This window comes from Triturus cristatus, chromosome 1_1 (genome assembly GCF_964204655.1).
Source record: "Triturus cristatus chromosome 1_1, aTriCri1.1, whole genome shotgun sequence".
Classification (NCBI taxonomy): domain Eukaryota; kingdom Metazoa; phylum Chordata; class Amphibia; order Caudata; family Salamandridae; genus Triturus; species Triturus cristatus.
Window position 1 is genome coordinate 107,858,321 of NC_140579.1, and position 18,733 is coordinate 107,877,053.

Below are 18,733 nucleotides of genomic sequence, written 5' to 3' on the forward strand. Positions count from 1 at the left end.
CCAGATCCGCAACAGCTGAACCTGGCAATCTGGCTCCTGAAGTCCTAGAGTTTGGCTACCTAAACCTGCCACCTGACTGTATGGACATCATTAAGGAAGCTAGAAGACCCACTACCAGAGCTTGCTATGCAGCTAAATGGAAAAGATTTGTCAACAATAATGACATTAACCCGCTAGACGCATCCATCCAAAACATAATTTGTTACCTCTTACACCTATACCGATGCAATCTGGCGTACACCTCGATACGTGTCCATTTGACCGCAATATCAGCCTATCTCCAGAACAGGCAGCACCTCTCTTTATTCAGAGTGCCTGCCATCAAAGCATTCTTGGAAGGACTCAAACGAGTAATTCCTCCAAGCCACCCACCGGCTCCGATGTGGAACCTCAACTTGGTCCTCACACGCCTGATGGGTCCACCCTTTGAACCTCTACACTCATGCGAGATTCAATTCCTTACCTGGAAAGTAGCTTTCCTAGTAGCGATCACTTCTTTAAGAAGAGTTAGTGAACTCCAGGCACTAACCGTTCAAGAGCCATTTATACAGGTTCACGCCAACAGGGTCGTACTACGTACCAACCCCAAATTCATGCCCAAGGTGTTATCGCAGTTCCACATGAATCAAACTATTGAACTGCCCGTTTTCTTTCAAAACCCACAAACTGTCGCAGAAAGAGCACTCCATACACTAGATGTGAAGAGAGCCCTCATGTACTATATCGACAGGACTAAGATCTTTAGGAAGACTAAACAACTTTTCGTTGCCTTTGCCCCACACCACAAAGGTAACGCTATCTCCAAAGCAGGTATAGCCAGATGGATCGTTAAATGTATTCAAATTTGCTATCAAAAGGCTAAACGCACATTAACGATTCCCCCACGAGCCCACTCAACACGCAAGTTAGGGGCCTCCATGGCTTTCCTGGGAAACATCCCTTTGCATGATATATGTAGAGCAGCCACCTGGTCCACTACACACACATTTACCAAACACTATTGTGTAGATGTGCAATCAAAACAGCAGGCAGCTGTAGGACAGGCTGTTCTCAAAACTCCTTTTCAGACCGCTGCAGCTGGCACTGGTAGCCGCCGCTCATAGGAGGTACTGCTATGTATTCTATGCACAGATATGAATTCAGCAGCCCACATGCCTCGGACTGAATATGCTACTTACCAGTATGCATCTGTTTTTGGCATGTAGGGCTGCTGACATTCATATCGCCCTCCCTCCTCCCCGGCGCCTGTAGCAGCTGCAGCTCTCAGAATTACTGTAAGCATGGTCATCACTTTCTGTATCTACTCCATCACTGCCACAATGGCGAAAAACAATCTAAGGATGGAGAGGATGCCCATGCGCACTGTAGTCCAGGGGAGGAGTCACCTATCCCAGGATACTTCGAAGACTCTTCCAGGACAACAACGTGCAAACATCCGGACCCAACACTAGGCGGCGATCTATGCACAGATATGAATGTCAGCAGCCCTACATGCCAAGAACAGATGCATACTGGTAAGTAGCATATTCAATACAGAGCCACTTTGTTACGTAAATTGTTTGTAAAAAAGCGATAGTGTGTACTGCCCCCAAATTAATATTTTAGCTAGCATTGTTTCTGGGGTAGGTAGTTTTTTTATTTTTTATTTTACATTGGGTATGCTGGGTGATAGAGGGGACACGTTGACCCCTTCACATTAGATGTGCCTTTCTAAGAAAAACATGTGTCCTCTGAAAATCTGGAGGAGTGAAAGGCGAGGCCTGGGGGGCCCAAACTGAGGTACAACGTTTGCCAGACTCTGGTGGTTAAGGAGTGTGTGACCTCAGAAAGACTGGACCTCTGTGAGATATTAAAGGCTGGTTTCATGCAGTCGGGAATACCGGTTACTTGTGAGGCAATGGCGCAGACCCGCTCCTCTGCGCAGATGGTGTTTTTCTGTTGTATTCCCCGGAGATGAAAGCAGTTTATCTGTACAGAGCAGGGAGAGCATTTATTCCCGCAACTAGAGTTTATATAGATCACATAGTGATAGTTACTGCAGAAGCCCATCCTTGCTCCTGCTGCACGGACCTAAAAAATATTTTTGAAAATATAAAGGTACTCTGCCACGTGACACATTTAGGTGCGAGGCTAATGATTTGTTTGCGTGCAATGTCTCTAAAAAATATCAAACAATTAGATAGGTGGTCTACTGCCTTAAACTGGAGTTTTTGTAAAGAAGCGGATTACATAATTTACAGATGTCCACTATGGTTTTTGTTTTTGCAGTTGTGTATAGCGCAAAATCGATCCGAAGGTGTTCGGAGCGCTTCATATGAACACCAGTCATGTTACTCATTTTTTTTCTTTTTACCTCAAGTGATTTGCCCATAATCACAGGATGTTGGTCCCACTCTGATACGGGACAAGACGGAGCGGGGTAGTTTAGGTGGTTACTGTTTATGCTTCTTATCTTTCTGTTGTGGTATATATAACAAGTCACTGACAGAGCTCGAGGACGTGTGGTCCAAAGGAGAGCAGGAGGGGCTGGGGGAGATATGATGCAGAGGTATGCAGTCTCTCAGTGCAAGCTGAATACTAAAAATAAACAAGCAAAGCCAGGCGAGGAAAGCCTGCCTCGTTCTGCGGTGCACAATGTTTACGAAGGGCCGTGGTGAAGTGGGCGTACTGGTTTGAGTTGAGGATCGTTGGCATCTAGCAGCCAAATAGCTTAAGAGGAGCTCTCACACACTCCCATCCTCACTCGGGCACATTTCAAAGGCTGATCTAGCACCACACTGGTGTCAGGATGTGCGATCCAGCTATGTGGGGAATGACACTTCACTATAAACTGAAACTAGTATTGATTTGAATCCACATCTGTACACTGACACGATGCTACTGCTCTTGTGCTCAGTTTCCTGCCTGTCTGTGCATGCGGATTCATGTCTGCTGGCCGTCAAAGCCGAATAACCAACAAAATATTGCAACACTGCCGGTTACGATCTGCTAGGAAAGTGAAAGCGCGCCATGCACGTTGTGCGTGCCTGCAGTGTGACAAACGCATTAAACGATACTATGGGGTACTGGAGACAAGAACACAACATGAAGAGACGCAGCGCACATGTGCTGCAACGGGAGACAGGGTGGTCACCAACTCCACTTCCAAAGAAACCCGACAGAAAACCACTATAGATCTCGCAAGCGAGCAGCGCATGCGCTGCAACGCAGGCGAGATCTAAAAATGGCAAGGCATTATTCTCCTCTCGCCACCAATCAAACATCTATCAAGTTTGTTCCATAAAGGCTGAACCATTCCTGCAGCACCTCCTTATTCTCAACTTTTGCCAGCCTTTGCCGCGGAATGTGCCAAAGTAGCAGTAGTGGCAGCTGTCTTTTGCCCTCCGGCCTCACGTTAAGGTGGGTAGAGCAGGGGGACTTCTTAAATTGTCACTTTCAGAAAATAGTGGTGGCACTGTAGATTTTTCCTGTTCTTGTCTGCAGTTCTCTGCCCTCTTTGTTGTACAAACTGCTGCACTGGCTTCCTTTATCTCAATATTTCATTTACAGACGTGGCTATTTGGCTATGAACTGACAGACACCATTATGGTCTTCTGTGAAGACAAGATCATCTTTATGGCCAGCAAGAAGAAGGTGGAGTTCCTGAAACAGATCGCCAACACCAAGGGCAATGAGAACGCCAATGGTGCTCCTCCCATCACATTGTTGGTCCGTGAAAAGGTGAGACGCTATGGATTCCTGGTATTTTGTCTCTTGTTCCTTGATATTCCTTTATAGTTAACTAACACATTTTTGAATTTACTTTGAACCAGACCATATATGGAAAACTGCATTATGGCCTGTAACTCATAGCTGTGCTTGAGCTACCCCTACAGCCTCAAATCTTTGGCAGCAGAGTTTGTGTAATCCTTCATATTCAATGACTGAGGCCTCAGTAGTAGGACAATCCCTTAGGTCACGTCTGTTGTGCTGGGTCAGGTCTTAGAAGGTTCAAACAAACCCCCAGGTTACAGACATTTGATTTAATCAGCAAATTCCTCTGGTTAAGAGTCTTTAGGATACACAGAATTCATAGTCTATACCTCTGGCTCCAGCGTTGCGCAGATCTCCTCACAATCACATGGTAGTCATTCCCAGTTTGTCTTTGGTTTGTTGTGTAACTTAGTTATTATTCTTCCTTCTTGCCCACAATTCAGCAAAGTGACACCAACAAGGCCAGCTTTGACAAAATGGTTGAGGCCATCCGATCCAGCAAAAACGGAAAGAAGATTGGGGTGTTCACAAAGGACAAGTTCCCTGGGGACTTCATGAAGAGCTGGAATGACAGTCTGAACAGGGAGGGCTTTGAGAAGGTGAGACCATTTTCCCTCCCCTACAGTAGCCTTACTCTCCAAGCACCAGTAGAACTCCTCCACAGATCAGGCTTAACCTATTTTGAAAACATTTCCATTTCACTGCAATATTGTTTTTAGCAAAAGACAATCGGGCCCTTAAAGCTGGTTTCACATCTTTCTGTTGAATACTCCCTCACGTTTGAGATTGTCATTGTGTAAAATACCTAAATATGTTGGAATTGTTTTAACATTGGAATCCTCTGCATGCTTTCATATGAGTTTTTTTTACAATGATCTTGCCTTCTGGTTTTTGTGACTTGTCATTTGTTGTATCCAACACACTGGAGAGAAGGTTTTGAATCCCTTAATTCCCTCAGAATGCATGAGTTTAATTTCCGGAGTACATTGGCACAGAATGCGTTCAGGCAAGAGGTCTTACCGGGCAGCATCCACCTTTGCTGTAACTAACTGCAAGGATTCTTTAAATTAAAAATTTATTTATCGAGGTTTGTATAGCGCAGACTTGACACAGCCCGAACTGCTGTATCTAATTGCACCAAATTTGGCTAAAAGGTAGCCCTTGGTTCAGAAAGAGACCTTTATTTTAAATGGTGTAAATCCGTTCAGTAGCTCCTGAGAGATTAAAAAAATAGAGGTCAAAAAATCAATTTCCCATAGGAATCTTTAGACACGGTTACAGCTGAAACTGCTGAACGGAATTACACCAAATTTGGCAAAAAAGGTAGTGCTTGGTTCATAAAGCGACTTTTTTTTTTAAATGGTGTAAAGCCGTTCAGTAGTTTTCGAGATACTAAAGGAAAAAATCTTTATATATCTGGGTGGGACCTAACTACACAAGCTAGACCTTGGCTCTAATTGGCTGCCAACACTTCAATCCAGGAAGTGTTGGCAGCCATCTTGGTGCAATGCTTTTTAGGTCTCGCCTAGCGACGCAGCGCATGCGCTGCTCACTACACAAACACAACTGCACTGCCCTAAACCACTACCCCAGCACGAGCCCCTGCACTGCCCGAACACCACTGCACTGCCCTAAACCCTGAAACACCAGCCCCAGCACGACCCCCTACACTGCCCGAACACCACGGCACTGCCCTAAACCCTGAAACACCACCCCCAGCACGGCACTGCCCTAAACCCTGAAACACCACCCCCAGCACGACCCCCTACACTGCCCGAACACCACTGCCCTAAACCCTAAAACACCACCCCCAGCACGACCCCCTACACTGCCCGAACACCACTGCACTGCCCTAAACCACCACCCCCAGCACGACCCCCTACACTGCCCGAACACCACTGCACTGCCCTAAACCCTAAATCACTAGCCCCAGCACGAACCCATATACTGCCCGAACACCACTGCACAGCCCTAAACCCTAGAACACCAGCCCCAGCACCACCCCCTACACTGCCCGAACACCACTGCACTACCCTAAAACACCAGCCCCAGCACCACCCCCTACACTGCCCGAACACCACTGCACAGCCCTAAATCCTAAAACACCAGCCCCAGCACCACCCCCTACACTGCCCGAACACCACTGCACTGCCCTAAACACTGAAACACCACCCCCAGCAAGGCCCCCTACACTGCCTGAACACCACTGCCCTAAACCCTGAAACACCACCCCCAGCAAGACCCCCTACACTGCCCGAACACCCCTGTACTGCCCTAAACCCTGAAACACCATCCCCAGCAAGACCCCCTACACTGCCCGAACAACACTGCCCTAAACCACCGCCCCTGCAAGACCCCCTACACTGCCCGAACACCACTGCCCTAAACCACCGCCCCTGCAAGACCCCCTACACCACCCGAACACCACTGCACTGACCTAAACCCTGAAACACACCCTGCACCACCCCCTACACTGCCCGAACACCACTGCACTGCCCTAAACCCTGAAACACAACCCCCAGCAAGACCCCTACACTGCCATAACACCACTGCCCTAATGTAAGAAAGTGGCTCTGTATATACTGTTCCCAAATAGGTACAGTGTGTACAGAGTCCACAGTCCCCCCCCCCCCCCCCCCCGAGGTTTGACAGAGGCTAAAGTTAGATATAACCTTACTCTCTAAAGTGGTACCTTGGTTGAGCAGTAAGGCACTATCAGAGGGCAGTGTAAAGCATTTGTTGCACACACTCAGTCAGCCAATGGTCTCACACACTAAAGAACTGAACTCTAGGCCAATGGTTTTTGTATAATAATATGTAGTAGTTTTATTTTAGAATCAACCATAGGTATCAAAATATACTTTCTCAGATTGAGATACTTTAGTTAAATACTTTTCAATAGGCAATAGACTTTTGAATATAATAGTTAGTGATTGCAATAGGCAACACAATTGCAAACACAATAATACATTGAGCTCAATGGGAATTTCTAGTTAAATACAATTGGTTACTTTAAGGATTGCTTTTCTAACCACAGGACTGGATCCTGGATTCAGTCCTGGGACATTTCCTTTAAACAATTGAGTAAAAGCGTTTTGGTTACAGTAGTGATTTTTAAGCAATATTTTGTTATTTTAAAAGTTGACACTTCGAAACTTTTCTCTAATTCAATCACCAATGTTATCCTATGGGAGGGAATTCACTTAGCAGGTAAGTGGGGTTATTGTTACTTTTTCCTAGTTCCGTTTTGGATCCTGGATCCAGCACTAGTGTACCACCTGTAAGCAGTTGAGAGAATGCGTTTAGGTTATACAGGCGATTTTTAAGGAATATTTGTAAGTTTGCAAAATCGACACTTAGAAGGGTGCTTTTGAGCAGTCTGGCGCTCAATGGATTGCAATGGAGAAGATCAAGAATGAACAAAGGCTGCAAGCTGTGGGACGAAGATTCTTCAGGTGAGACCACTTCGAGAGGTAAGTTGGGTAGTTGGAGGATAGGTAGGTACCCAGGAGTTGGGCACAGGGGGCCGCAGGTCGCCGGGTGCAGGGGTGCCTTTTGGTGTCGGGAAATCTTACTCTCTGTTGATCGGGGTTGGAGGGGGTCCCTGGTTATGAGGCTGTAGGCGTCTGGAGCATCGAGGTGGGTCCTTGGGTGCCGGGGGTGTCTTTGTCCACTCCGGCACAGGTCAGGCTTGGCGGGTGTAGTGTGTGCAGTGTTCGCGGTTCCTGGTTGCTGCCAGGGGTCAGTTTACTTGCTTGGAGCAGTACCACTGCTCCTGGGAGTCCCAGATGCTTGGAGTCACAAGGTAGCCATGTCCTCGGGGGTTTGTGAGGTTGCTGGCCACGGGAGATGCCGGGATTTAGCAGGAGCAGGTTCGAGGGGCGACAGGCCGGTAGGGCTGGGGCCAAAGCAGTTGGTGTCTTCCTCTTGTTAGCAGCTGCACGGGAGGTCTTCTTGATCTTCTTTGCTGTTTCGGAATCTGGATCTAAGGAAGGTTCAGGGTGCCCCTAAATACTAAATTTAGGGGCGTTACAGGTAGGTAAAGGGCAGGGACCACTAGGTCCCTGCCCTGGGGTGGGTACACCCCCTATGCTGCCACTCTCCTGTGGGAGGGGGGCAGTGGCCTAGTCCTGATTGGGCAGGGCACCCCATTTTCAAGATGGCGAGAGCCTGGAGATGTGTTTCTCTTCGCCTCCCCCACCTGAGCGGGTGAGGTTGGCAGAGGCTGACACACCCCTGTCCTTCCTTGGGGTTTCCGGCTAGTCTTCCCGCCAGAGTGGAGGTTTAGAACCTGTAGGGGCCAGTTGCTGAGTACAGAAAGTGGCCTGGAGAAGCTCACAAAGGCGGCGTGCCTTTGAAGCTTCCCCTGCCCATCCTGGGGGAGGAGACCTAGCACCTCGCCCAGGATGTGCATTGTTGCAGGCCCAGGAGAGCGGATGGCTCTCTGCCCAGGGGTCCAGCAACATGTCTGCTGTGTGGCAGCCTAGGCAGCCCCTCAGACAAGACGTGGATTGTAGGTTGGGTTCAGGGGGCATTTCTAAGATGCTCTCTGTCGTGCATTGTACATTAAATCCTACACTGGCATCAGTGCGGGTTTAATGTGCTGAGAAGTTTGATACCCAACTTCTCAGTCTTCAGTGGAGCCATCATGGTGCTGTGGAGTTCGTGTTGACGATCTCCCAGCACCATATACTCTTAAATGGCAGCACTGCACTTGGTGCCCAGGAATGGACCTGGGTACTGTAGGGGCACAGGGCTCATGCTCCTGTACCCACACCACTGGCATAGGGCACCCAGCTAGAGGGGTAGCTGATGTATGCCAGGGCAGTGTGTGTTGTGTGCATGGCACACAGGGATGTGTGCCATGTTGACTCTGTTTTGTTCTATACCCTAACACTCAGCCTGCAAGGGCTGTGTGTGTGTGTCAGGGTACAGGGCCTCTAAGGGTGGCACAATAAGTGCTGCAGCACTTAGGGGCCTTCCCTGGTCACAAGGCCCTGGGTACCTAGTGTACCATTTACCAGGGGCTGACATGTGGCCAGGGTTTGCCAATTTGGGTTTAGGTTTCTGCACAGTTTTTAGGGAAGGAACATAGGCCCTGGGCTCCTGATTGGCAGGAGCCCAGGGCACACTCAGTCAAAGTACATTCAGCAATTCAGCAAAAAGTGCGGGCATACCATGCAAGAAAGATGGCACTTTCTCACACTCCCCGCGCGCGCACTCCTACTAGGTCTCTCCGCTCTCCTGGGCCCCGGCTTCAACCGCATCCGCTGAATGTACACTCCGTTAGGCCCCCCCGGGTGCCTCTCCTCGTTGTCCCACCAGTCCCGTGTAGTTTTAGCACGGTTGGCACCTCTTCCGGATCACTTTGCCGGATAATTAGGGGATTTTGGCCGTAGCGCTAGAGACTCGCGTCCGCCATGATGGCTGGCTAGCCACGCCCCTCCCCTGCTCATACCTTCCTTAATCCTACCATCTGCTTGAGGTGGTAAGTTTAGAGCTGTAAATTACACTGGTTTATGCTCTCCTCTTTGAAGACCATGGTTTACGACTCCTCCCCCTGGCCTGGGATTCCTATGGAACAGCACACTGCCCTCCCAGCAGAGCTGGTCAACCCCAGGGGCTCTTTATCACCTCTACAAGGCAGCCTGGCTAATCCACTTAACTCTGACCAATCTGGGCAGAAGACTGAATTTGGACTTACAAACAAAGTTTTATAACTTCATGTATGTACACTTTAGGAGAAATTCAAGAATATGATATTGTTTGGTTTATTAATCCCATATGGAATGGCATTTCTAGCCTTTTCCTATCGAGTTATTAATGAATAACTTACTACCATGTTAACCTATGTAACGGGATTTGCAATGGGAAAAATGACTTGGGCCATTTTTCCAGCACCAGGACTTACAAAAACATATTTTATAAGTACTTGTCTTATATCTACAGGAACCACACACCATGTGCAACTAGGGGAGTCGTTACGGGTTCTGAATCTGTAGAAATATTGCAGATCCTCCCTCCACAGTGCTCCTAGCATCAAAGTCGAATTTGAGCAGCACTTTACCACGTTGTGGGGAGTGAAATATAAAAGTTCACTTTACTCTGGCATATAAAAACTTATTTTATAAGGGTGTACCTTTTACATATCTGACCCCCCACCCCTTGGATACCTAGAGGAGACCCTGGGTGTCCCAAATAAGCTAAAACATTGTAGGTTATCCATTTTTAAGTGCCCCAAAGTCGAGTTTGGGAACAATTAACTTTTTAAAAGCAGTCCCGGCACCCAATGCTGCTTTTAAACTGACCTCAGGCTTCAGCAGTGCACACGTGCAAGTGCAAAAAGAGCTGCTGGCCTCTAAACTGCCCTAGGTTACTATGGACTTCTAGGTAGTTTCAATCCCCTGCCCTATTATATACTACGGGCTTATAGGGTAGGTCATGCCTATCACAGGGGTACCCCACACCATTGTGTACCCTAGTGTATGTAGGTGTTTTAACTGTATTCTAATGTTTCTTTCAGCATAGCACTGACCCTGGTTAAGCAGAGCCCAAGGTCAGTCAGTTAGTTACCACCAGTATCAGTCAGCAAAAAGTTGGGGGGGTGCCCAGGGCTCAGGATGACTTTGCAACACTCGGGAACAGATATTTGAGTACAAGGGGTCCCTTCATATGTACATTGTGCACCTTGGACTGTTAAATAGTGTGCTGCATTGCTAAATACTTACAAGGTTCCAAAAGTGAGGGACTGGCACATAACTTTGCACCGTCAAATACAATTTTGCTCTAACACTTGCACTGATGGATTGATGCATTAATTATTTTTTTTGTTCCATATAGCTGATGCACATCTTGTATTTTTGTGTGGGTTGATCGGTGTAAACTGTTATACAAAATTGGCATTCTGATGCGGTCTGTACTGAATCGAATTAATGCATCCATATATGTTCATGTCCAGTCCTTGCTACAGTTGTCAATTTGAATGCAAGCTGCCTCCTTATAAAGCGCTCTGATGTCTTTGGACCAAGTTTGCGCTATATAAAACTGCAAAAAAAGTCACTGAGGTCTATTATCCATATGCATCCGTGCCAACAGCTTACGCTGCCCACTAGTGCTCATCTCACATCGTGTCTACCAGTGTTCAATAGTTCAGTATCACATGTAGCCAAATCCATTCCTAGAACTTAAGTGACCTTTCCAGGAGCTGCATACCTTGGAAGGCTATGGTGTATGGTCGCAGGCAACGGCGGACACAGTGACCGCACTATCCCGATGTGTACCCTTAGTGTTAACGTCCGTAATTTGTATGGAGAAGGTGTGCGTTAGCCACTTCCAGCACCTGCCGTTGTTGGGTGCTAGCTGCTGAGCAGAGAAATACTGAATTCAAGTTTTTGGAGTGGCGCACCACCAATGTATAAACAAAGTTGTTTTGACAATGAGTCGCAGAGTCTTTATAGTTGGTAAACCAATAGTGTCTTTAATTGGAAAATGTTTGACATTTTTAGATGATTGTCAGCCAACGCGTTTCGTTCAAAGATGAACTTCTTCAGGGCATGAGAGTGTTGTCTTGTGTGCACTGTAGCGTGTTGTAGAAAAGCTTCTTCCTGCTCCGTCCAGTGGACGGAGCAGGAAGCAGCTTTTCTTTGATCTACCAAACCACAAGCCCTTATCAAGGAGGCCCGGACTGGCAAGCAACACGCTACAGTGCACACAAGACAACACTCTCTCATGCCCTGAAGAAGTTCATCTTTGAACGAAACGCGTTGGCTGACAATCATCTAAAAATGTCAAACATTTTCCAATTAAAGACACTATTGGTTTACCAACTATAAAGACTCTGCGACTCATTGTCAAAACAACTTTGTTTATACATTGGTGGTGCGCCACTCCAAAAACTTGAATACCTTGGAAGGCTGGTGAACATCAACAAGTAAGCGAGTTTGTGGCAATAACCAACTTTGCAAGACCCATTTCCACCATGGATATGACCTAATATTTATCCTTATCAGGAGCAAATGTGTTTTTAAGGTGGAAGTGAGGCAGATACACTGTCAAAATTACTTGAAGTGTCCAGAGAATGGATTTCTTTTTTCCCTTGGAAAAAAAATGAAAAAAGTTTGCAAGTGTAAAAGCACATTTTATAGCTATTTAGACCTGTGTAGCTGTTCCCCACTTATTTTACATGTTTATAAATACCTGTAAATGTGAGTACACTTGTAAAGCTATAATTATCTGAGCACGTTAGAACTCTTTTAGTGCACTCTGCATCAGCGCAGCACCACCTCATGGGCGCAGCACCAATGTAGCACCACTTCAAAATCAGCACAGCACCACCTCAAAATCAGCACAGCATCACCTCCGCATCAGTGCACCACCAGCGCAGCCCCATTCCAGCAGTAATTCAGCACCAATGCAGCACAACTTCAGCATCAGCACAGCACTTCCCCCGAATCAGCGCAGCATCAGAACAGGCCCAACAGCCACAACTTCAAGCACAGCATGACTTGGCACCACCTCAGCATCAGCACAGCACCAATACCACTTCAGCACCAGCGGAGCACCACCTCAACATCAACACAGAACCGCATCAGCACAGCATCACCTCCGCATCAGTGCACCACCATCCGGGCCCCAGCCCGGCGCCACCCGGGCCCCAGCGCAGCATCTCTTTACCATCACTCAACACCACCACAGCACCACCTCTGCATCAGTGCACCACCAGCACAGCACCAATTTGACATCACTCTGCACCACCTGAGCATCACTCTGCACCAGCACAGCACCATCTCCGTACAAACACCACCACCTCAGTATCTCTCTGCACCAGCACAGGGAATTAAGTCTCTCACAGGAAGACTTGCAGTCCCCGAAATACAAGTACATATCTTCAGACGCTACACGGCATCCTTTTCACCAAAACAGCATGTACTTGCAACACATGGTGTTTGCCACAACAACAAAAGGCGAGTCTGCTTCAGTCACAAGGGACTGATCTCGACCACATAGTTGAGCATAGGTCCCCAAACAGTAATATAAAAAAACTACTTTATGCATTTATATACCTTCCATGTACTTGGATCTATATATTTATTACTTTTCTCCCAAAAAAGCATATTCAATGCACTACCCTATTTCTCATACGATACCTCTATCAATATATTTAATCTGCATATACATACTTCCTCTATGCATCTATATACTTTCCATGCACTTATGGATCTATATATTACTTTCTTCTAACTCTGCATATCCAATCCATTACCTTATTTCTCACCCTGTACCTCTCTCAATATATCTTCTACCTCAACTCTGACTCATCTCAAACCTTTCTACTACTCTCTCCAATACACTGCCCTATACCACTATCAAAATATACACTCTGATTCATCCCATAGCACTACTATGATCCTCAAAATAGCCCTTTATATACTCTTCCCCATCTCTACCCCTTCTTGCACCATCTGACACCTCTTTTATTATACTGATCCCCCAAAACAAGCCTTTTCTAAACTCTTCCCTCTGACTCTTCCCCTCCACATCACTTTTTTACTCCTATCAAACCTCCTATTAATGCTATGACGTCCCCCCAAAAAAGTCTAAATCCCCTCTTCTATCCCTCCACTATCCTTTTCAATCAAAATAACAGACTAACATGTCCACTTCTCAAACTTCATATTTCTCTATACTAATTCACCACTAATCCTTCATGGGTTCCAGAGTAGTGTGCTACTCGCCAAAACAGCGCTAAAACCGGAAAAATCCACACGCACTCCCTGGTATGGTGCAGTTCCAATTCAATTTAATAACATCCCAAGCATGGCAAGCAGGTTTACAAAACCCAACGCGTTTCAGTCAACTTTGACCTTGTTCACGGGTAACAGTTATTTTTCACTCTTCTGTTTTTATACTAGTCACATGATGTTACATTTTGCTTAGCCTTATGGTCCTTGTAGTTTAGCGACCATCGTAGGATTGTTATTAACCATTTTATCAGGTGTCAATTCATATATTTTGAACAAATTTGTATCTCCAGTAATACCAATCAAATTATAGGTGCATGTACCAATAAAACATTTGGTAATTTAATCGTCCTATTGACTAATTTTTATAATTAACTACTACTTTGCTCCATTGCCCTCTAGTGGGCCATGATTGAATATATTCGCACATTTTATCTCTCTGGTGAGTGAGATGCTTTTAAACAATATACCTAAGATTTAAAACACCTGATTTATGTGAAAATCAAATATATAACCATTTTTTCAGTTACTTCGAAGAACGAAAGAAGAAAGTGATTTCAGATGAAAAAAAGGGGGGGGGGGGAGAGAGGCACGGAAATCATAATGAGGCATTTTAGACTGTGTCCAGATCATTTCATTCTACTCATAAATGTGAGTGCATCTCCTCGTCTTTGTTCAAACCATACGGGGTCAGAGTCCTGAACCCTAGGATGTGGCGTGATTCTTTCTGTCTAAGTGTCTTTTCGCGGTTGCCACCTCTCACATGACAACCCACCGTTTCGACAGCATAGAACTTCAATTGTTTCCAGTCACTTGAATGGTATTTTTCCATGTGTTCCGCTACTGCATAACTGCGGTCTTTATTGATCGTTGCTCTTACGTGTTCTAATATACGTTTTTTCAGTTCGCAGACTGTGCTTCCTATGTATTTCATCTTGCATGGACATTCGATAATATATACCACGTATTGGCTTTTGCAGTTGATCATTTGGTTGATCGTCCATTTCTTTTTATTTGCCATTTTGATTACTTTGGTGTTTTGCGCAATTTGACATACTTTACACGTCGAGCATTTATAAAACCCTTTTAGTTATAGCCAAGTTGGTTGTTTTGCTGTTGTTACAAAGTGACTGTGTACCAGTTCATCCTTTAGATTTTTGGCTCGTCTGTATGTTATTTTTGGGTGATTTCCCACTATTTTTGCCATCGTAGGGTCCAGTGTCAATATGTTCCAGTGTTTCCGTAGAATGTTCGATTTGTTTTGATTGGGTCGATAATGTAGTGATCAGGCGAATGGGATTCTCTTCCTGTTTCTCACAGGACTTTTGGTCTTTGATGATATCTTCGGTTTTGTTTTTCAGTTCTTTTGAGACAGTCTGATAGGACTTTGTTGTTGTAATTACGTTTTTTAAATCTCCTGATGCATTGTTGACTGTGTTTTTTCCATTCATTATCATCTGAACAGATTCGACGAATTCTTAGTAGTTCTCCATAGGGAATGTTCCTTATTAGAGATGGTTGATGAAAACTCTCCGCATGTAGGGTAGCATTGCTGGCTGTACTTTTGCGATGTAATGTTGTTTGTATCTTTCCCTCTTTGACATAGATCTCTGTGTCCAGAAACACAATTCTGTTGTCGCTGATGTTATATGTGAAGTGCAAATCCGTATCTGTGTTGTTTAAGATGTTAAAGTATGATTCAAATTCTTGTTCAGATCCATTCCAGATTATAAGGAGATCATCAATGTATCTCATCCAAGATACTATTCGCTCCACATAATGTTCATTTTGACTGTCCCAGGCTACCTTCTGCTCCCACCAGCCCATTGTGAGGCATGCGTAGCTTGGGCTAAAAGAAAAACCCATTGCGGTTCCGTTCTTTTGTAAGTATATTTCTTCCCCAAACAGGAAAACGTTCTTTGTTAGGCATAGTTCAATCATATCTGTTATCATCGTGTTATGATTTGTGTAGTGGATATTTCTTTCTTTGAGGAAATATTTACATGCCATTAATCCAATTTTGTTGTTGATATTGGTATACAACGAGATGACGTCCATGGATATCAATTTGTATGTTGGTTCCCATACCACTTCTGCGAGAATTCTTAGTAGGTCTTTTGTATCTCTTAAGTATGACGTTAATTCTTTGACATATGGAAAGAGAAATTTATCCACAAAATTCGCAATTGGCTCAAGTAACGAACCCTTAGCAGATACAATTGGTCTCCCTGGTGGTTTCGTGGGGTTTTTATGAATCTTGGGGAGAAAATAAATTGTTGCCATTATCGGATTGTCCGTGGAGAGATATTTGAATTCATCTTGATCAATTAGCTGTTTGTCTCTCCATTCCTTTAATTTCATGTCCACTTCATTTTTGATCTGTGTGGTTGGGTTCTCTTTGAGTCTTTCATAAAATTGTGTGTTGTTTAATTGTGAATGAGCTTCTTCCGCATAGAGATTTTTGTCTTGTATGATGATATTTCCGCCTTTATCGGCCATTTTGATCACAATGTCATCGTCTAATTTTAATTTTTGTATCGCTTTGCGTTCTTCCAGTGTTATGTTGTACTTGTGTTTTTTGTTGTTCAGTTGGTATAGATCTTTTACCACAGCCTCATGAAATATTTCTATTTTGTTTCCTGCTGGAAATTGTGGATTATATTTGGATTTGGGTTTCTTGCCACTACTGCCCTCTCCCAATTGTGGGCAGTATGTCTCCAGTTCATTCACCGGGTCCCCAGTGTCCATATCTAGTTCCATCAGGGTGATGAAGTGATGCGCATCTCCTGTTTTCAAATCCATTGTTGGTAGTTCAACTTGGTTTTTCGGTGTCTTCGGATTTTCTTTAAAGATTTTAGCCAGTTTTAGTTTTCTGATATATTTGTATATATCAATTCTTGTTTGTGGCACATTGATTTCATTGGTAGGGCAGAAGGAAAGACCTCTTTTTAGGATTTGGCATTCTATTTCTGTTATTGTTTTTTTGGAGAGGTTGCTAACTTCAAGTTCTTGAGATTCTTCTTGTTCTTGATCCATTATTAGTTCTTTTTCTGCCTCATGCTTCTGGTCCACGTACCTGATTTTTTGGGGTCTGTTGAGGCGTTTGCCTCTTCTGGTTTGTTTGTTTTTGGACGACCTCTTCCTCTTCCCCTTCCTCTGCCCATTGTTGGTTGTGCCCCCATATTTTTCTCCCAATTTCGTTGTTGAAGCGCAAGTCTCATTTCCCCTAAAAAATTGCATTTGGGGCGTGTTCCAGATGTTTCTCCTTCATTTTCACTCAGATCGGTTGATGTTAGGGACGATGCGCTGCCTGATGTGTTGGTCGCTAAATCCAATTTGTCCTGTTGTTTTAGGACATCATATTTTCTCGCGTAGGTGAAGATACGCCCTTCCGCGTAATCTTCTTTATCCCGTTGAAATTTGCTTTGTTTGCGCAATTGTACGGCTTCTAAATGTTTTTCAATTTGATGTTCAAGATCTTGTTTAAATTTGAGTAAGTCTGCGTTTAGTTCCACTTTATCCAGCTCTATTTCCAATTCCTTCAACTGTTTTGTAGTTTGTTCCAGTGCTAACGTTATATGCTTGACAAGGATTTCCATCAACCCCATCGATGAGCCGAGGATATGCTCCCCCCCACTCATGAAGTAGATCGTTGCTTGTGTCCTGGTGGTTTGGCATTAGATTAATCCTGAGTCCCCTAGGGACTCTTTTTACTTCCAGATATTTTTTTAAAGACGTTACCTCCCACCATTTGTTGATTTCTTTTTTGGACAGGGAAGGCGAAAACCTCTGATTAGGTGAGTACGTGTAATACAGAAGCTTTTTGCTAGTATAAGTGAAACAACATGTTAGCCGGTTGAGTTCCTCACAAGTAACGCACGACAATAATAGAAAAAGGCACGAATTTCATGCTGCAGACTTTCTGTTACGAATTCGATAAACGTGGTTACGACGAAGGACCTGGTCTGTCCAAAAATCCAAAAAAGCAATATTTCCAAAAAAGCAATTGATTTAAATGGCAACTACAGCAGGTTTAATGATGGAAAAAAGAGAGGCAAAACGTAATGAAATGATGGGGTCTTTCTTTGAAGAACAAACAATTACAAGTGGTGGCGAGGGAGCCCCGGGTATACCAAGAAATATTGACATTAAAGCAAAAATAAGACTGTGGGAAAGACTGTCCAAAAAAGAAATCAACAAATGGTGGGAGGTAACGTCTTTAAAAAAATATCTGGAAGTAAAAAGAGTCCCTAGGGGACTCAGGATTAATCTAATGCCAAACCACCAGGACACAAGCAACGATCTACTTCATGAGTGGGGGGGAGCATATCCTCGGCTCATCGATGGGGTTGATGGAAATCCTTGTCAAGCATATAACGTTAGCACTGGAACAAACTACAAAACAGTTGAAGGAATTGGAAATAGAGCTGGATAAAGTGGAACTAAACGCAGACTTACTCAAATTTAAACAAGATCTTGAACATCAAATTGAAAAACATTTAGAAGCCGTACAATTGCGCAAACAAAGCAAATTTCAACGGGATAAAGAAGATTACGCGGAAGGGCGTATCTTCACCTACGCGAGAAAATATGATGTCCTAAAACAACAGGACAAATTGGATTTAGCGACCAACACATCAGGCAGCGCATCGTCCCTAACATCAACCGATCTGAGTGAAAATGAAGGAGAAACATCTGGAACACGCCCCAAATGCAATTTTTTAGGGGAAATGAGACTTGCGCTTCAACAACGAAATTGGGAGAAAAATATGGGGGCACAACCAACAATGGGCAGAGGAAGGGGAAGAGGAAGAGGTCGTCCAAAAACAAACAAACCAGAAGAGGCAAACGCCTCAACAGACCCCAAAAAATCAGGTACGTGGACCAGAAGCATGAGGCAGAAAAAGAACTAATAATGGATCAAGAACAAGAAGAATCTCAAGAACTTGAAGTTAGCAACCTCTCCAAAAAAACAATAACAGAAATAGAATGCCAAATCCTAAAAAGAGGTCTTTCCTTCTGCCCTACCAATGAAATCAATGTGCCACAAACAAGAATTGATATATACAAATATATCAGAAAACTAAAACTGGCTAAAATCTTTAAAGAAAATCCGAAGACACCGAAAAACCAAGTTGAACTACCAACAATGGATTTGAAAACAGGAGATGCGCATCACTTCATCACCCTGATGGAACTAGATATGGACACTGGGGACCCGGTGAATGAACTGGAGACAT

At 44.7% G+C, this 18,733-nt stretch overlaps 1 protein-coding gene across 2 annotated transcripts in view; it reads left to right on the forward strand.

The window, feature by feature from the left end:
- Positions 1 to 18,733, forward strand: part of LOC146869675 (FACT complex subunit SPT16-like) — a 406,055-nt gene that overhangs the window by 24,704 nt on the left and 362,618 nt on the right. For both annotated transcript variants that reach the window (XM_085609928.1, XM_085609943.1), the window contains exons 3-4: positions 3,550 to 3,720; positions 4,197 to 4,352. In XM_085609928.1, coding sequence (XP_085466054.1) covers positions 3,550 to 3,720; positions 4,197 to 4,352 — 327 coding nt within the window. The remainder of the gene's footprint in view (positions 1 to 3,549; positions 3,721 to 4,196; positions 4,353 to 18,733) is intronic.